At 30.5% G+C, this 20,956-nt stretch overlaps 1 protein-coding gene across 1 annotated transcript; it reads left to right on the top strand.

Moving 5' to 3' along the window:
* The first annotated feature begins 432 nt into the window (after positions 1–432).
* LOC129911543 (5'-3' exoribonuclease 1) lies at positions 433–20,510 on the top strand. Its single transcript, XM_055989372.1, has 22 exons — positions 433–822; positions 9,096–9,322; positions 9,385–9,595; positions 9,663–9,827; positions 9,898–10,171; positions 10,300–10,433; positions 10,565–10,660; positions 12,579–12,703; positions 12,767–12,959; positions 13,026–13,199; positions 13,264–13,554; positions 13,621–13,889; positions 13,956–14,275; positions 14,344–14,576; positions 15,728–15,907; positions 15,977–16,117; positions 16,179–16,527; positions 17,162–17,622; positions 17,704–17,868; positions 17,934–18,083; positions 20,123–20,245; positions 20,312–20,510. The coding sequence occupies exons 1-22, from the start codon at positions 748–750 to the stop codon at positions 20,372–20,374; spliced, it is 4,419 nt and encodes a 1,472-aa protein (XP_055845347.1). The 5' UTR covers positions 433–747; the 3' UTR covers positions 20,375–20,510.
* The last annotated feature ends 446 nt before the right edge of the window (positions 20,511–20,956 follow it).

A 20,956-nucleotide genomic window follows, 5' to 3' on the forward strand; every position in this document is an offset into this window, starting at 1 on the left:
TTTAAAAACGTGAAAACTCACGTTTGGAAGGACAAAATGTATTAAAATAGTTTTGCTAGCATACATTTTTGTATCTCTTTGTAAAACATATATGTAAAATACAAGAAAATGACGAAAGCGAAAAATATGACAACTCTAAATTTTTGTTGTGTCTGCTGTTTTCGGAACATTCAATATACAGTGCTGCCAAGATTTCAGGTTAAGCCCCGATGCGTTTTGTTTGTCCAGTTAAGACCGGTGGTAATAAAAAACACACCTAATGTAATACTACGTTTCCACCTGAACTAAATCCGAGATTTAGCTAAGTAGATTTAGAATAAATCTCGAGATTTATTCTAAATCTACTTGGCATCACTTCTATTAACATTCACCTCACACTACATTATCGACATTTTAACTGTCAACTGTCACTTTTCCCTTAATTTTTTTTTGTTGCGCTGCTGGCTGTTTTCGCAAACTCTTGAAAAAGAATATAGAACATATTTTTCGGATATTTTTTTCTTATTTATTGAACTTATTCTTAAGAAAATCTAGTTTATTTATATAAATAAGTTGACAAAGTTAATCCGAAAGTGATTTTTTGCTTCTTTACCAAATTCCAATCGGAAGAAAAAAAGCGCATTTAAAGAAATTTTTGCATCCCAAGGGCATTACCTACAATTTTTTCCAAAAGAAGAGTGAAGTGAAAGTGAAGTTCAATAAACGGGGAAGAACTAAAACATACAATTAAAATTTCTTCATAAAATCATGGGAGTCCCAAAGTTTTTCAGATATATTAGCGAAAGGTATCCTTGCCTTAGCGAATTGGCAAGGGAAAATTCTGTAAGTTAATTTCCTTTGTTTGTTTTAAGTTTATGTATAGGTATCTATTTTGTTGTTGTTGTTTTTCCACACGAAGAAAAAAGGTCGAAAGGTTGCAAATGTCTTTTCTGCTTTTTTATATCCATTGCAAACGAAAAATGCCAAATGGCGCAAACACAAAGTGCATAGTTATATTGTATTTATAAATTTTACAAAGATTATGGCTTTATTCGATAATATAAAATTGTTTAGAATGAAAAGAAAGTTGGGCTTTTGGGAACCAAAAGTGTGCAATTTTCTTAATATTTTTTTATGTACAATATGCTTGAACTAAAATTAATTTAACCGATCAAGCCAAATAAGTTCGGTTTAAAATATATTTGTATCACAGTTTTGGCAAACGTAGGCTCTTCTAAAATGATATGGGTTAGGTAGTTGATTCATGTACATTAGAGTGACCGCAACTCCCATAGAAAAAAATTTTTGTCCAATTTTTTTCGGGGGAACCCCATAAAATGTTCCGCCTATGCAGATTTTTAGATAGCCAAAATTTCAGCTCGATTGGATAACTCTAAATGGTGCCGACACTCGCTCAAAGTATCAAAAATCTCTGTTTTTTCAATGTTTTTCAAAGAAAATTAGCTCTAGCTCCCAAACAAATCGGGTTATTTTCACTTTTTATATATTAAATTAAAGGTAGTGTTGTTACACATAATTCAAATGCTAAATTTGTTTAGTTTTACTAAAAACGAAAAATATTGTCATCAATTTAAATTTTCAGTACTTACCTCAAAAAGAGCTGAAGTGCAAACTCGATTTAAAATTAAATTTTTTTTTAACTGTTTTATTCTGCGGATTGGGATAGAATGGATGTTTCTCTATCTCTGGGCCCTCGGGTAGCAAAAGTATGAGGTATAGTAGTGGGGTGAAAGAGCTATTAACAATGCAACTTTCTATGTTATTGGATCGATGTAAGGCATCTGATAGAAATGCTTCTCGCATAATTATAGCTACAATAGAAGCACTAGGGCAAAATCTAATTGACTTTGTAGTTTCAAAATCAAACTTATAGTAGGAGATCCCGCCATAGGACGACCTACCCTCATCGTTATACCAGTTGAGAGTTATATTTTCTGAAAGCTAGTGTCTAAGGAAATAAATTGCACATGGGTTGCCAAGCGATATCCTGTCAAGGCATAGGGTTGCCAGGCCTTAAAGTTCATTTTTGCAAATTTTTGAAAATGCGACCCTGCTTATATGGCAAGCCTAAGAGTTAAAGAAAAAATATAATGTCATAGGAAATTTAATTTAAAAATTTTAATTTTCAGGATTTTTTAAAATTTGAAGTTTGAGTAGGGTAAACAAAGGCGAATTTAGAAAAAGGGGAAAAATCTATTATCTAAACAAAACGTGATAGAAATAAAATTGAAATTGGAATCGATAGATATTATAAATATATGAAAGCCACATATACAAATAAAAAATGTAAAAAATCTACAACGCGAGATATAGTCTTTTTAGAGTCATGATACTCCAATTCGATATTTGAGAAATAATTCACCAAAAATCAGAATGAAAGATTTTTTAAATAATTGTTATGTGATAAGTTAGGAAAAATAAAATAACTTGACACGTGTCTGTCAAATTTTTAATTTAACTTACCGTTTTTGTGAGGGGATTTTTTGAAAAGGTGCTTATTTTCGTATTTCAACATATTAAAGGAAAAAATCCCGTCATGGGACGACCTATCCACCTCATTATACCAGTTGAAAGCTATATTTTCCTAAGGGTAGTGTCTAAAGAAACAGTTTGCACATGGGTTGCCTAGCGATATCCTGTCAAGGCATAGGGTTGCCAGGCCTTAAAGTTTATTTTTCATTATTTTTGAATACGCCACCCTGCTTATACCCAAAGCCAAAGAGTTGTAAAAAAAATATTATGTCACAGGAAATTTAATTTGAAAATTTTAATTTTCAGGATTTTTTAAAATTTGAAGTTTGAGTAGGGTAAACAAAGGCGAATTTAGAAAAAGGGCAAAAAACTATTTTCTAAACAAAACGTGATAGAAATAAAATTGAAATTGGATTCGATAGATATTATAAAAATATAAAAGCCACACATAGAACAAAAAAAATGTAAAAAATCTACAACTCGAGATATAGTCTTTTTAAAGTCATGATACTCCAATTCGATATTTGAGAAATAATTCACCAAAAATCAGAATGAAAAATTTTTTAAATAATTTTTATGTGATAAGTTAGGAAAAATAAAATAACTTGACACGTGTCTGTCAAATTTTTAATTTAACTTACCGTTTTTGCGAGGGGATTTTTTGAAAAGGTGCTTATTTTCATATTTCAACATATTAAAGGGAGAAATCCCGTCATGGGACGACCTATCCACCTCATTATACCAGTTGAAAGCTATATTTTCCGAAGGGTAGTGTCTAAAGAAACAGTTTGCACATGGGTTGCCTAGCGATATCCTGTCAAGGCATAGGGTTGCCAGGCCTTAAAGTTTATTTTTGCAAATTTTTCAAAATGCGACCCTGCTTATATGGCAAGCCTAAGAGTTATAAAAAAAATAAAATGTCATAGGAAATTTAATTTAAAAATTTTAATTTTCAGGATTTTTAGAAATTTGACATTTTAGAAAGGGAAACTGAGGTAAATTTAAAAAAAGGTCAAAAAGCTATATCCTTAACAAAGAGTGGTAGAAAAAAGATTGATACTGGAATCGATAGATATTGTTAAATTATATAAGTCACACATACAAACCAAAAATGTAAAAAATCTGCTACTCGAGATACGGACGTTTAAAAGTCAAAACCGTGAAATTCGATGTTTGAGAAATAATTCACCAAAAATCAGCACGAAAGGTATTCGAAATAATGTTTATGTTATTAGAGAGCATAAATAAAATAACTTGACACGTATCTGCCAAATTTTTGATTTGACTTAGTTTTTGGTTCCTGTGTATTTTTGAAGAATTACAGATTTTTACAATTCAATTCACTGTTTCGGTGTTATTCTTCAAAAATACACAGGAACCAAAAACTAAGTCAAATCAAAAATTTGGCAGATACGTGTCAAGTTGTTTTATTTATGCTCTCTAATAACATAAACATCTCCTTTAGAAACAATTTTGGAGGGGGCTGACCTGTTAAATGTTTCAATTATTTTTTGTAACCCTATTAATTTGTAGTCCTTTTAAGTTAATAAAATAGGTAAATACAACATTTTTTTGGAGGGTAAAACTATTAATCATTTTCTTCTCTTTCGTATTTTTCTTTGATCTAAAATGAAGAGCCAGTGCTGTGGAATGTACTTTAGTAATATTTCACTGCTCTAAACAACTTCATACTACCATCTTCACTTTATTTCGTTTTGAAATTTAATGTAATTTTTGGTGCAAAAATAAATAAAGTTTTTTTTTATGATGATTTAACATCTTGCTAGTGGTCAAATTCGTCCTGATTCTTTTTCCTTTTATTTTGCTTCTGTAAACTGTCAGTTAATTGTTTTGTTGATAAATGTCTAGCGCGGTGTTTTAAATAAGTTAAAAAAATGAAAAGATTTTTATTTATTTATTTATTTATTTATTATTCATCAAGCAGAGACACAGCTCTTAGCCCTTAAACCCTACCCATCCCGGGAGAGACACTATTACTACCCTGGAGACCCCAAAAGGTTTTTGGCCAAATTAATTAAAAAAATTAATTTAACAAAAATTAGTTGAATATGTTTTAAAATATAAAATGTTCTAAAAATTTGTGTTGAGGCACATTTGACACACTGAGTGGCTATGTTCCGAACAGAGTGCATTTCTGCAACTGATGCACCTTATTTTCGTCTTGACGTCCTTTTATCGTGGACAGATGACAAATCCTTTTTTTTGTGGTTAGAGTAGATACAGTGGCGACAAAATAAATAGCACATGTACCCTAAAATTTCTAAAATGAAAGTTTTTCGCACTTTTTTAACTTAAAAGAGCTGTTTTATTAATGAGGAAGTAAGAACACAGATATATTTGATTTATTAAAAAAGAAATTAAGGGCATTGAATTCTTTAACAAAAAATAACAACAAAATCATTAATACAGCTCAAGTTTTTTAGGACAAAATAAATAGCACACTTCCTAAAACCAAAAACAAATTAACAAAAATTTTGACACAGTTTAAAGAAAATAACTAGTATTTGGTTGGGTAACCCTTATTATTTATCACAGCATAAAACCAGCGGTTAATAGACGTAACAAGACTCCGAAATCGTTCAAAAGGTACTGAGTACCAAGCTCGTCGAAATTCCTCCCAAAGTTTGTCCAAATTTGAGGTATCAGACCTGTTAATCGCTTTTCCCACGTCACTCTACAAGTCCTCAATAGGATTCAGATTTGGGGACTGGCTTGGCAATTCCATAAAACCGATTTTTTGGACGGATAGCAATTGTTTCACAGACTTAGTCTTATGTTTTGGATCGTTATCCTGTAGAAATGTCCACTTTAAAGGCATTTCCTTCACAGTAAAAGGTAGAATAGTGTCCCTTAGGATCTCCTTGTACTTAAGGTGGTCCATAATACCCTCTATCCGATGAAATGGCCCCACACCATGCCAAGAAAAACATCCCCAAACAAGAATACTAGCCCCACCATCCTTAACAGTCTATATTTTATACTGCGGGTCACATTTCAACTGCCCCACGCGGGGAATTTCCTTATGGGGCATTTGGAAATACCTCTTATGCCAAGCCAGTCCCCAAATCTGAATCCTATTGAGGACTTGTAGAGTGACGTGGGAAAAGCGATTAACAGGTCTGATACCTCAAATTTGGACAAACTTTGGGAGGAATTTCGACGAGCTTGGTACTCAGTACCTTTTGAACGATTTCGGAGTCTTGTTACGTCTATTAACCGCTGGTTTTATGCTGTGATAAATAATAAGGGTTACCCAACCAAATACTAGTTATTTTCTTTAAACTGTGTCAAAATTTTTGTTAATTTGTTTTTGGTTTTAGGAAGTGTGCTATTTATTTTGTCCTAAAAAACTTGAGCTGTATTAATGATTTTGTTGTTATTTTTTGTTAAAGAATTCAATGCCCTTAATTTCTTTTTTAATAAATCAAATATATCTGTGTTCTTACTTCCTCATTAATAAAACAGCTCTTTTAAGTTAAAAAAGTGCGAAAAACTTTCATTTTAGAAATTTTAGGGTACATGTGCTATTTATTTTGTCGCCACTGTATTTACTGAGCTACTGGCCGCTTTTTTTTAAATTTCTCCAATAAGTACCTGGAGATTGGTTGACAAAGTTGCCCTTATAATTCTTGTGTTTTCGAACCAAAATCGAAAAACAAAACGAGAACACAGACGTAATAACACTTGCATACAGCAGTTATAATAAAAGAAATATTAGATACAGTGAAAACACTCTTTAAAAGTAATAAAAACCTTAATAACCCATTAAAGAAATTCAAAAACAATCCATCGAATTACCAAAATAAACTTTCACAATTACTACCCTGGGGTCTACGGGACCCCAGACAGTGGATATTTTGAGCTGTACAACTTGGAAATGAATAAATGACTAATTTTTAGATGACTACTACGTTAATTAGAGAATTCTTAAAGTTTCGGCGGCGTCTATTACTTATTTTTTGTAAAATTAAAAAAAAAGTATGTTTGCAGTGTCGCTGGACCCCAAGGTAGGGTTTAAGGGTTTTAAAGACTACTTATTTTACAATATATGTAAAAATATAACAAAATAAATACATAAATACCTACTAACCAACGTGATTGAGACTAATGTCGTTTTCGATTGGTTTCACTCAAGGATTCACTCATTCTGAAATCGAATGGAACAGGTCAAATCGCTTTCACCCAATTCTGTTTTTTTTTTTTTTTGTATTTGTGTGGTTTTCTTTTAAATTTCAAATGTCAAATATTTATATTAATTTATTTTTCTTTCAAATGAAATGTTTTAAATTTTTTAAAAATTGGTAATGTTGAAGAAATTAATAGGAAAGTTGGTTTCCAAAATATTTAATGTATGTTTGAAAATTAGTTAAAAAATTGATTTCGGCAAAAAAATAATTTATTTCAAAAAATAAAAAAAATATTGATTGAGTGATTAATTTGACTTTTAAATATTCGTGTATTAGTGCTTCTCGAGTGAATTCCGATATTAAATTGAGAAGAGAATTTATCTTCTGAGAAGCGTTCTGCCTGTCATATTCGTGCGAATAAAACGCTTTCAGAAGGCTTCTGAATGATTCCGGACGCTTTCGGAGAGCCAATCGAAAACGACAATAGTAACAATTTTTTTTAAAACAATCTCTACTTATATATAAATTAAAATCATTGACATTACATAAAGAGTAAGCTTGTCTTAAACAGTGAGGAACATAAAATAAACGATTATTTCGTAAGGTACGATTTGGAACGTGAAATTTTGAAATTGAATTTTTTAAATATGTATTGCATAATCTTACGATTTTTGAGTAATTAAAATGTAAATTTCAATAAATAGTCCAAAATTGTATATAATGATAAAAAATTTTAGAATTTCAGCTTTTTTCATTTTCTCATTTTCCGATAACATTTAGTATGGTATACTAATGTAAATTTTTGTTTACACCATCAGAAAGTAGAGATTTTAATAAACAAAATACCCACCGAATTTTTGAAAAAAGCAAATATTTTGACACGTGAATTTTCGATTGAAAATTAGGGTGTTTTTTATATTAAATCAAAATAAGGTTAAAAAATTACTTTTTTAAATCAAATAAATTACTGTGTATTTGCGACATAATAAAGTAGGTTTTCACCGAAAAAAAAACATTTTTCTGAAAAAGATAAAAATAAAAGAATTTTTCACATAAATTTTGAGGTTATGTGAAAAAATTGTCAATACATAAGTTGTAGATCTTTTTATTACCAACAACTGCCATACAACTTTTTCATAGGACTTCTACCATTAAAAACGCAACCCACCCACTTCCCGAACTCGGCTCGCCCGTATTTTTTTTTTTTTCCTTTCATTTTTATCATATTCACCTCATTTTCCAATGGGTTTCATCTACCTATGATTTTTTTCTTACTTTTTAATGTTTTTGAAGGCTTCGGCACTGGTCCATATATGTAGCTGTTTTGAAAAAAAAAACTTTTCTGTTCTCGTTATACATATGTATAACTCGTACTGTTAGGTTTGGTACTAAAAAAATCAATCTCTAGGGACCACCCAAAGTTCAAAGAAAATTGCTTCAGTAGCTTAGGCTATAGCTTGAGGTGCATAAGACAGATAGACAGAATTGCGAGACCCGAAAATGACTTTTCAATGAGTTAAGCGCCACATTTTGGTCCAGGTTTCGCTGACCTATCATGTTTCCAAATTAAACTGTTTCATGAATAATTTTAGAAATGTCGCTTAGTACATTCTTACGGAAAGGTATCAATGTCATATCTGATTGATATATCGAGTTCGACTTTTTTTACGAATCCTAAATTTGCCCTAAAGTACCTATCTCCCAGGTTACTCCACCTTCTACAAGAGGTTAACTTAACAGATTTCGATACTATGAATGTGTACATGACGCAAAAACCAGTATGGTTAACCGGATTGTCTCCAAAAAATTTTTATATTTGGGTAGTGGGCACGCTCTCCATATAAATTGCCCCGGTGTGCGTCTGGGGCGGAGGCTCTTGTAACTCAAAAAATTCGATTGAAAACTAAAAAAATTGGTTAACTCACGCCGGGACAAATTTTATGTAGTTATGAGTTATGTAGTTTGGTGTGTTAATGTTATCTTTTAAAGTGTTATTATTCCATTCGTCTATGGTGTTTGGTATAAACATGATAACTGCCAAAATAAGTATTTTTTATTTAAAGCCCTAAAATTCTTATTTAAACGTAGTTCCACAGTTTTTGAAAGCATTAAACTAAACAAACAAAAGTCAAGTCTAAACTTATGGTCAGTTTTCATGGTAAAAAATAGTCAAAATATATGCAAAAATAGAAGAAGTAGTCGTTTTATAATTTTTTTAAAAATCCTGTTATCATCACCAAACACCACAGATATTATCTGTGAGCCATTTTAACATATTTATGCCTTTATAATTAATAGTTTATTGAATTTGTTTGCCGTGTTACATTCTTCAAGAACTTTTCTCATCCTTAGAATAAAGTTAATATGAACTCAAAGTTTTTCTTTCTGTTAAATTGAATGAAGGTTTTTATTTCTTATTTACATAAACTTTATTTGTTGAACTATTTTAATTAATTGTTATATAAATCATTCCAGATACCTGATTTCGATAATCTCTACCTGGATATGAATGGCATCATACACAATTGTTCTCATCCAGATGATGGAAATATACATTTTAATATTTCTGAAGAAGATATGTTCAAAGATATTTGCAATTACATTGAAAAGTTATTCTTTTTAATAAAGCCTCAACGTCTATTTTTTATGGCTGTGGATGGTGTTGCGCCAAGAGCAAAAATGAATCAGCAAAGAAGTCGCAGGTATGTAAACCAAATCCACAAATATAAAGAAACATTTTTAATAAAATTTATATAATTTTAAGATTTCGATCTGCTAAAGATGCTGAAAATCTTTCACTTCAAGCAAAAAATCGCGGAGAAATCATTGAACAGACTCCATTTGATTCGAATTGCATTACTCCCGGCACGGAGTTCATGGAGCGTTTACAAAATACTTTACGTTTCTTTGTGAAACATAAGATCAGCACCGATCCAATGTGGCAGAAATGTCGAGTGATTCTTAGTGGACATGATGTAAATTCAGATTTAACAGGATTTGCATATTATTATTTATATTGTGTGTTTTTATCAATTACTTTAGTCCCCTGGAGAAGGAGAACATAAGATTATGGACTATATACGTTACTTAAAATCACAAAAAGACTTTGATCCGCATACAAGGCATTGCTTGTACGGCCTAGATGCAGATCTTATCATTCTAGGATTATGTACTCATGAAATGCACTTTGTTGTTTTGAGAGAAGAGGTTTGTTAAGATTTTTGATTCAATACATACAAAATAAATATTAAAATTATATTCTTTTTTTATTTAATAGGTTAAGTTTGGAAAAAAGACCAAACGTGCATCAATTGAAGAAACCCGTTTCTTTCTTCTTCATTTGGGTCTTTTCAAAGAATATTTGGAATTGGAGTTTTCAGCACTTAAAACATACGATTCGTTTAGCATGTCCAATTTAATTGACGACTGGGTTTTAATGGGATTCTTAGTTGGAAATGATTTTATTCCGCATTTGCCCTGCTTGCATATTTCTTCAAATGCATTACCATTGGTGTATCAGACTTATATAAGAATATATCCAAAATTGAATGGTAATTCATGTGTTCAAAACGTATTCTTTATAAATCTCTACTTATGACTGAGCCCTTATTGTAAAATTTTTCGGCATTTGACCTTGAATATGTTTTTCAATGTATTAATATTAATTTTTTCTCTGTAGGTAATATAAACGAAAATGGAATTCTAAACTTGGGACGTTTGGAAATATTTTTGGAAGCTCTTGCTGAAGTTGAATTTCAAATTTTTGAAGAAAATCACGCCGATTTAAAATATTTTGAAGGAAAACAGACAAAGGTACAGATTTTATTTTATTAATTTCTCAATGTTAAAAATGTAGAGCATCAAGCAAACTTTACTTTGCAAGTTGCGTTGTTTAATGGTTTTATTTTTAATTCTTATATTTTATTGCATCCCTTTTTTTACAGAATGGCATTGACGAAGCGTTTGATTTCGATGTCAGCGAAATATTAGACAGTAAGCAAGATGATGACTTGGCACAACTTATTGAAAGTAGCAGACAGGTAATCTTTAAATTAATCCCATACATTAATTTACTGTATGTATATCACAGTGACGAGCAAAGTTGGACAAATGTTTTGCTTTTGTTGTAAAGTTTTTTTTTAAGTTATTGTCGTTAATATTAAAAAAAAAAACGTCTTAATTTTTTTTCATGTCGAATTCCAATGAATCAAAAATTCGATCTGCAGTCGCTACTTTTTCCTTAAATGATTTCCAATGGAAAAAAAATCGCTACTTTTTCCCGAAGAAACTCTTTTTTGAGACGGATTTACATAGATTTTCACACACACTACAATTTTGCCAAATGTAAAACGTCAAACCAAACTAAAATTTTGTAAATAAATGAAGAACCAAAGCCAATGGACACATGCAGGAAATTTTAAAATTTGTTTTAAAACAAAAATAAAAAAAAAATGAACAGCATTTTTTGAGAATCGAACTCCGGGCGGTGTGATTAAGAGGCAATCACCTTATCACCTAGGCTAACTCGAATTTATAAATTATGAAAACTTCTATCCATATAACCTGTCTATATTTAAATATTAAAATTTCATTTTCGAAAAATTACCTAAATTGGAAGGATTTTTTTTAGACAGTTGACCAATCAGAGACCAAAAAATTACCTAAATATTTAGTGCCTAACGTTTCTGAACCTGCCCAATTTTTGTTTATTTGTGAAATATAAATCATTTTTAGTGAACAAAATAAACAAGTTTTACGTTGTTTTGTTTTTACTATGAAGTTTTGTATAATTCTGTTGTTTTTTATCGGTCACTTGGACACAAATACATTCACAAAAAGAGATCGCTACCTTTTTTATTTTCCTTAACAGCCAAAAAGTATCGACTTTAGTAGCGATTTTAGTAGCGACTGCAAGTGGTTGAAAGGAATTCGACATCAGATTAATACTATCTTCGAGCTTATCAATGTTGGATTTATGGTTTTCATTATGAACTACAAATTTCTTACCCCCAATTTCACAGTCCAATTGTAAAATTGAGTTCAGCTGAACCTTAAACTGAGTTCAAACTTTTGGTTAAACTCGTCCGGTTTAATAGTGAATTCTAAACTTCAGATCATTTAAAAATTATTTTTTCGTTTAACGAGTATTGCTTCCGTAATGAGACGTAACGTGTATTTCAACTATCTTTCTATCTCCTTTCCTGTAAATAAATTAATGTATATTGACTTTGGTCTGCCTTTTCTCTAAGAGGGAAATAACAAGCGAAACAAAAAAGTTAATTGTTGAACTGAAATTTAAACGAGTGTAAAACTGGGAATTCAAATGTTCAAGAAGTTCTTAACCAAATTGAGGTCAGGGCTTTATGCTGATCACTACACTGTCTGAGATTTTTGTTATTCGACGCAATATTTGACAATTTAAAAAAATTTGTTTGATTCTCTTCTCGCTGAAAGGTTATACATATCAGATTCTATGTCACTAAAATACATGTTTCGTTTTATGTATTTAAAATTATACACAGGGTTAACCCTTTAGTGCCCTTAATTTTTTACATTAGGTGTCCCTCAAAAACTATCGACATGGAAGTCAAAGTCTTAAAATTACGTCTACAGCGTCAATAAATAAATTCATTTGAATAAAAAAGGTTTTTTCTTTGATAAGAACACTATACTCTTTTTTTTAGAATTAGAAAAACCGAATGGTTTTCTTTTCTCAAAAATAAATTTTAAAGGAAATAATAGTGATGCTCTTTTTTTTTGCAAAAATTGAAAAATTAGTTACTTAATCGGAAATAATTCGTTAAGAGCTCAACGGATTTTATTCAAGATTTAATTCGTTTTTCCTATTTCATTGTTAACGGATACTTTAAAATACAAGAGCAAGTACATTAATCAAACTAAAACAATTCCATTCTTCTCATGTGCAAATAATAAAAATTCTCTATCTTTATTTTATAGTTTTGTGAAGGCGATGACATCAACGATATTACAAGTGACGATGAAGAACAACACATATTTGATGAATTTAGAACTTACAAGCGCAATTATTACATAAAAAAGCTAAACTATCCAGAAATGACGCCGTAAGAGTAAACTAATCATTAAAAACTACTAAATTACTACTTTTGTTTTAAAACGCAATTTAGGGAAGTACTAGCTGAACAAACTATAACTTATATAACTGCCCTTCAATGGATATTAAATTATTATTATAAAGGAGTGCAATCTTGGAGTTGGTATTATCCACATCATTATGCACCATTCATAAGTGATCTTAAAAATTTCAATAATATGAAGATACAATTTGAAATGGGAAAACCATTTTTGCCCTTTGAGCAGGTAAACACTGAAATGAATTATGTACAATTATAATTGTATCAATTTATTTTTACTTTTTTCTTATAGCTATTGGCAGTATTACCGGCGGCAAGTAGAACTCTACTGCCAAAAGCTTATCAAGATTTATTTATAAGTCCTGAAAGTGAGATTTTACACTTCTATCCGACTGACTTTGAAACCGATTTAAATGGCAAAAAAAATGAATGGGAAGCTCTTGTATTAATTCCATTTATTGATGAAGTATGTTTTATTGAATATACATTTTTTTCATGTATTTAACTTTTGAATTTTATTAAAATTCCAGAAACTTCTACTCGATGCGATGAAAAAATGCGAAATGGATTTGAAACCTAGTGAAGTAAAACGAAACAGTCATGGCCCAATGTTGCAATACGACTATACATCACAATCCCAGGGAGAATGTCAAAGTTCTTTGCCAGGAAAAACCATTTACCATGTCTTTTGCACTGAAAAAGCCATATGGCGTGATCAAATTTTCGTTTCAACCACAAAAAGTCCATTATGTGAATTGGATAACGCTACCCGTGATGTGTTTTTCCCTGGTTTTCCTACTATGAAACATTTAAAGTTTGATGTAATGTACATTTTCATTCCATTTCAACACAAATACATATTTCATTTAATTATTTTGTATTTTCAGTTTACTATAAAGAACTCACGTGTTAAGGTATTTGATAATCCTGCTCGAAATGAAAGCTTGATACTAATGCCTGAGCGAATTCCTGATTTTGATGACATTGAGTATGTTTCAAAGAAGTGCTTGGGTCAAGTTGTGTATATTGGATGGCCACATTTAATCAAAGCCAAAGTTACTGAAGTTTCCAATTCAGTGGTTTGTGTAACGTCAGAAGGGCCAAAAGAAAATAATAGCCGTTTGTTTGATATGCAATGTCGAACAGTTTGTGAGCAGTGAGTATATTTTTTTATAAACTTAAATATCGTTTTATTTAATTCCTTTTTTTTTTATTCAAATAGCCTCTCATCACGAATGGGTATTGAAATTGAATTTCCCAAAGTGCTTGTGAAGGTACAGACCCTAATTGGAACATCTTTGATATGTGGTAGTCAAGGAAGAGTTAGCAACAATGATGTTTGGAGTCGAACTGAAATCGCGTATCCACCTTCAATTATTGTTTATGATCTTAAAGTTCATACTATTAGTTCAATGCTTCCTAAAAAAGTAGAGAATATTTTTCCAGTGGATAGCAGAATATTTTTTGTTGGAAATCCATATTTTGGAAGTGAAGGAACAGTTTTAGATCCGTTGTTGGTTTATGAGTGTGGAAGGTTAAAAGGTTTGTCAATCACTAATATTTATTGTATACTTTTTTGTCAACACTTGAATCATTATTTTTACTTCTAGTAAGCATGACAGTATTGCCCGATCCCGATTTATCAGAACCTAAGCAGCTACAAAATGGATTAGAATCGAATTACTATAATTCATATGATGTTCAATCACTTTTGGGAATCAATACAAGAGTTTTGATGCGATTGACTGGACAAATGTTGTGTGTCATGGGTCAAAAACAGAAAATTCTTTCGGATTCTGCTAAGAAAATTAACATAGGTTTACATATGAAATTTCCAAAGCAGGTTTGTTTTATTTATTAGCACTCATTGAATATTTTTTTTTAAAGCCTTAAAATTACCTATACATTTTAAGAATACTTGAATTTAGATAATCTTAACTCTGTTAGCATATTACATTGCTTTATTTCCTTGGCGATACGCTGGATGAAACATTTACTGAATTGAACTGCATGATTCCATGAGAAATTAAGCTGTTTTTGCTGCCGTTTTAGAATGATTTTTAATACTTTCAATATTTTAATTTCGAGATACTCATGTCATACTGCCGTTTCCTTGATTTCTGACTTTCTCCTAAATGACTTAACCGATATAAACGAAAATATTAATACGAAAACCTTTGATAAGCCGTATTGTCTACATTCTAAAAAAATCTATTTTTGTATTTTTTAAATATGTTTAATGTAATGGCATACCGAATTTTATTTTGATGATTTTTCTTAAATTTGTTGGTACATATTTATAAAAAACTATTTAAAAATAATAATTTCAACAATTTTCAACAAACAATTTTATTTTAGTTAATAATTTTGTAAACTCTTTGCTACGCAAGGAATTAAATGGCATACTTCGTTTGGAGGTCGAAGCCCGTCAAAAAGATATTTTCTAATTTTGAAAACTAGCTTAGTTTTTTTTACGGTTTTTTTAATATTTCTTGTTCAAATTAAAATTATTCTTTTATGAATTTTAATACACAACGCTTTAACAATAAATATCTATAAACCGCTTTATAAAGATGTACACCTTAACCACTCCCTTAAGCTTTCGATCACTTGAAATCGCTTCCTCGCGCGAGTAAAATCCGCTGTCACTGAATTTTGAAATTCGTTGATGTCTTGCAGTATTTTCCTAATGACGATTTGGTCATTGCCGCATAATGTGCTGCAGAATGATTTTAAACGTTTTATTCGCTTCATTAAACAGCGACACCTTAGATCTCAATCACAGATCAGTATTGATAGTTCTTTTAAAATTTCATTTATTTTTTCTCATTTTTGTAGAATTTTTGTTGCATAAGCTTTTACAGGAAAACAATCTAGCCTTTTAACTAAAAAATCCGTTTTTGTGTGCCTTTTTCATATACTTGTCAAGAGTATTGGGTTATTTTATACTGCTTCTTTTCTAAATTGAATACATAATTTTGTTTTATTTTCCAGAACGAAGAACTATCTGGATATTGCCGTAAAAGAGACAATAGTTGGTATTTTTCTCCCAAAGCTATTACTCTCATCCAAGAGTATAATAAAATGTTTCCCACGGTAATACAATATTTAATCCAAACCTCTTCATCGTCAAATTATGAATTCTGTTATGAATCAGATATCTTCCCAAATAAGGTTTGTATCATGGAATTAAATATTAACAACATTTTGTGAAGAATTTTCTTCTTTTTTTTTTAATAATAGGTTGGTCAAAATTGTGTTAATGAAATTGTTCAGTGGCTTAATGAGCAAGAGTTTTCAAAAGCAGAACGTGTGCCGTGCGGAACAAAGACTCTCGAAAAAGAAGCGGTAGAAAAAATTATTGAATCTATAGAAAAATTAAAAGTAAGTTGCATTCGTGTTGATAAATTTATTACATATGATAAAAATTCATTTTATTTTCCAGACTCAACCTGTTAAAACAGTTAAACTACAGGTCAAACCACATTTACTTATGAAACCAGATGTAAATATTCCCGAACAATACAAACCTAAAGCTTCAATACGACTTTTTGATCGTGTTGTTGTGGTTAGAACTACATATTTAGTTCCTATTGGATCAAGAGGTACTGTGATTGGTGTCTTACCATTCTCCGATCCCAATCCGGTTAGACTGGAATGTGTAAGACAAACAAGCTATTTTCTTGAAGTTCTTTTCGATAAGAACATTCCCTTTGGCAACTCTATTTATGGAATAGCTGAAGGCAGAGTAATGAGGGTGCCCGAAACGGCTGTTCTTTTAATATTTAATGTTGGTAAGTGTTCTTTGAATATTAACTTTTATGTCATTTGCATATCAATTCTGTTTAATAAGTTGCTATTGAAATCGGCAAATATAGTTGATAATCAAAAAATAATAATTTTGCTCCATAATATCAATGGTTTGACCAATTTTGAAGAACATTTCTTCAAAACTATCTTCGCCATGGGATTTGTTTAAGTCTTTTTAAATAGTACTTTTTCCACGCTGCGTGTTTTTTATACAATTCTAGACTAGCTCTCAATCATAGAAGTGCATTATAACGCTTAAGGGGTAACCTATTGATTTAATTAAACAAACTGCAAAAGAAAATAATGTTTCCCCTTTGTATTATACGCTGATGAAAATGGTGAAACGATTTCGTGTCTACAAAGTGTTATTTTATTACATAACTAGCCACAATATTAGTCTTAAAAATTCTTTACAATTCAATACAATGATTAACGAATAACATATGTACATATATAAAAAATACTCCAATAAGAAACAATGAAATGAAATTGTTCCCCCTACAAAGAAATAATTGTTCGTAAATTGTAGAAAAATATTTAAGACACTTTATCAATGCCTGCCTCTTTGTTCGAAACGTTAATACAAATTGTAATTTTAATTTTTGATTTTTTTTATAGATAACTCACATCAAAATGAAACTTCTGAGAAGAATTCACAAACCAATGAAAACCGTACCCATAACTCTCAAAAAGTCAATAACACACTATCCAATATAACAACATTTAATGCAGAATCTCAAACAAATTCAAGACAAACATATATTGAGACTTCAAAAAATAACTTTACAAATATTGAAGAAAATACAACGAAATCAAATGCAGTGACAAAAGAAGATTTCTGGATGCCTGCTCCAGATCAAAAAAAGAAAAACTATATTAAATCGGCTGCTGAACAGTCAACTATAGAAAAATCATATCCTAATCATGTAGAAAATTGGAGAACAGCTAATTTACCACCACAAAGTGGTACAAAAGTTCAAAATAGTATTACGATATTTGGAAATCAAGAGAGTACTCTCAATTCAGGAACTGAAGCTCTAAAAAATATGCTCGGGTTGCATACAGCTAATCCTAGTAAGGTAAATATTTAAGTTTTTAGTTGTAGGTATACTGTTTAAAAGTTGCTAAATAAATAAACAAAAACTTTGTTTTATGATCAGCCGCTTGTTAATGCATCACAGTTTCCTCCTCCACCAAATTGGAGAAATTCAACTTCAGCAGCTAATAAAACAGACGGAGGTCTTAAATTGACGAGTCCTGCCACAGACGTTAAGAAAAATGACGTACCGTTGCAATACTACGGCCAATGTCTTCCACATTTCGCGGTAAAACTATTTGAATTAAGTGACCGAGCAAATTTCGATTTTAATAATTTTTTGTTTTATTATAGCCACAACAGCAACTGCCATATGTCAATGATAATTTCTACAGTCCGGTTTGTTTGAATCAAAAAGGTGCATTTATCCCTTTGCAAGTGATGAAATCGTGCCCAAACAAAGTGCCACAAGAGCCGGTTGTAGAAGGACAAATCGAAGATTCGGTAAGTTTATTCTTTGATTAATATAATTTGTTGATAACGGGTGTTACCCTTTGATTTTTAACTCTTTTTCAAAATTTAATTTTTATTGTGTTTGTGACATGATAAGATGACTATTTATTTCTGAGTTATGCAATGCCTATGTATCTCAGATATCAATACAGAAATTAGTGTTGTCGAGAATTACTTGAATTTGTTCCTGTAAATAGAGAGTAGTTGCATACATTGCTAGGGAACTGAAATAACTCTGCAAAGGGTGCATATCCAATTATTATTTATTTATGTTTTCGAGTAAAAAGAGCTTTAAAGCTATCCCTCAGTATTTTTGAATACACTAATTTTAATTCTACGATTAACGCAAAATTTTTCCACCGTTTTACCGGTAATAGTCTCAAAGTAAGTACACAAATCGATAAAAATTCATTTCTTCATCCAAGTACTAAGCCCTAGTACACTGTTTTTAGGAAACGAGTATTAAATTTAGTATCGATCTATTTTTGTATGTAAAAAGTTAGTTTCTAAAACAAAACTAGTGCTCCTTCTCCGTCAGTTTTAATAGCTAAGAAATGACTTTCTGTAAGATTAAAGATTACTTTATTCCAATTAATAACTCAAAATTCATGATTTTTGAGTTATGACTGTACTCAATAAATGAGCGATATGAAAGTTTTCTCTAACATCAAGCAAAAACACTTAAACATTAGAAATTCTCTCTGGAAAATATTTATAAAAACAAATACTATTAGGAGCAATGTAGAAGTCAATAACTGAATTAAATTTCCGCATTATAAATTTCGCAGTATAAATATTCCTAACGATTAAAAATTCTCCTGGGGATTTACTATAGGGCCAAATAACTTATCCTACACGATAAAATCCATAATAACATTAAATCATTAAGACGTCGTTTTCTTACAAATTTTCGTAAAATTATTATGGTGCTGCCTTATTGCTTATAGATATTAGTAAATTAATATTATTGTTTGATTCCGATTCTTTTCCTTTTTATGTATTTCTTCATTCTTGAGTGTCCTTTAAAAATATATTGAATATAACTTTTAAGGTTTTCAAGGTTGTTAACACCATGACATTTTTAAGGTTTTCGGACTATCCGAGTTTTATATAGCAATATTAAGTGAGTTTACTACTGTACTCATCCCGAACGTTTTGTTTCAAATTACATTGAGCGTGGTCACCGGGAAACTGCCAGCGAAATGTTAGATGCGATTTTGGCTACGCAAGTTGTAGCGCAGGAGGTTCAGTGTTTTGTTGTAGGCTTGCAAGTTGGTAGCAAACCGGACTCACTGTATCCTTGTTGCTTTTTAATCTTCGTACAATTTTACTTAAATTTTCTCAATGGTCATTTTAATTTTTTGCTTCTTGTTTTCTATTTTTATTAATCTTTTTTATTTGTTTAGTTTAATAAAATGTAAACAAAATATTTCAAACATCAAAAGGTACTAGCTCTTAGGACCTCGTTGTGGAGACTTACTTTTTATTAGGACCGGTGCTAACTTTCTATAAGGACCGAGTACCAGAGCTAGTACCTGGTCTGTCTAGAGCGGAAATGAAATCGAAACTGAAATGCTGTGAAATATTGATGGGTAGAATAGGTGCTTAATACTTGTCAGTGTAATTTTTGTCGCTGACCCTTTTTCGGGGCGAATTGCGATACAAGAAGATAGTTCGGGAAACTGTTAAGCTTACTTCACGAAAATTTTACTACAGTGTCTTTTTTTTACAAGACAAATAAAGCTTTAAAGCTTAGTATCCATTTAGATAAAAATAGTCAGAAGAGTTTTCGAACAATTAACGTACATCCTACCTGGTTTTATTTAAAGTGTCTTATATTCTTAAAAAATACGAAAACCCCTTAGGTACTAAATAAATATGGAATGCATTTATGATCAATCTGATAGGAATCGCTTGGTAAGTGCTAGGTTTTTCCTATTTTTCGAGTATTAATTTTACTAATAACTATGACACATTTGAACTTTAAACAACGGCATTTTGAATTATATTATTCTAATTTTTATTTTTAGATACGAAACTTGTCCATTGATACATCCACTAAAATGAGAAAAAATTATGAAAATAATGAAAAGACCGAGACAGCTACACCTCTTACTGACTCAAATAAATTAATAGAATCCTTGCAAAAGACTGTAAGATAATTTTTGTATCTTTATTATAAACCTTTTCTTACAACAAACTTAATTTTTTTATTTTAGGTTACAGTAACAAAGAAAGCACCAAAAACATCAAAAATAGCAGCTAGATTTGACAATCTTTAAACTTTGTCCATTAATTGATTAAGGTGCACGATTTAAAGAGCTACATTGTATATGTAAATTTGAAATCTATTAAGAAAAAAAAAAGATTAAAATATTTGAAGACAAGTAGAATAAACTTATGATTTTATTTTGAAAATGGTAGTTATTTATTATATTTCTTCTTTAGCAAAAATAAACGCGACTTACTTTCATTGAATTATTCTAATCAACTTGTATAAATTATAAAAACCGTTTGACCGACGGTTATATACCAGGTCGTAATCGACTTGTATTTAAATATTGTATTTATAAATTTATTTTTTTTATGCTTCAATAAAGTCTAATCTAATCTAATCTAATCTAAAAACCGTCCCACCAAAGGCCATGCGTCGATTTTTACTAATAATTGAGTGTCCTAATTATCAGCCCTATTCTGCTATTCGATTCACGTGAAAGTCTTAAATTATAAATGCTTAAAAGATGGTTAAAATTAAATTAACACAATTTTTTTTTCTTTAGAATTTCTTAAACAGGCGGGAACAACACTTTGCTATCGAAAGTTAGAAGTTTTTCAATGCCAATTTGACATGAGAATAAAAGGGA

The sequence above is a fragment of the Episyrphus balteatus genome, chromosome 2 (genome assembly GCF_945859705.1).
Source record: "Episyrphus balteatus chromosome 2, idEpiBalt1.1, whole genome shotgun sequence".
Taxonomy (NCBI): domain Eukaryota; kingdom Metazoa; phylum Arthropoda; class Insecta; order Diptera; family Syrphidae; genus Episyrphus; species Episyrphus balteatus.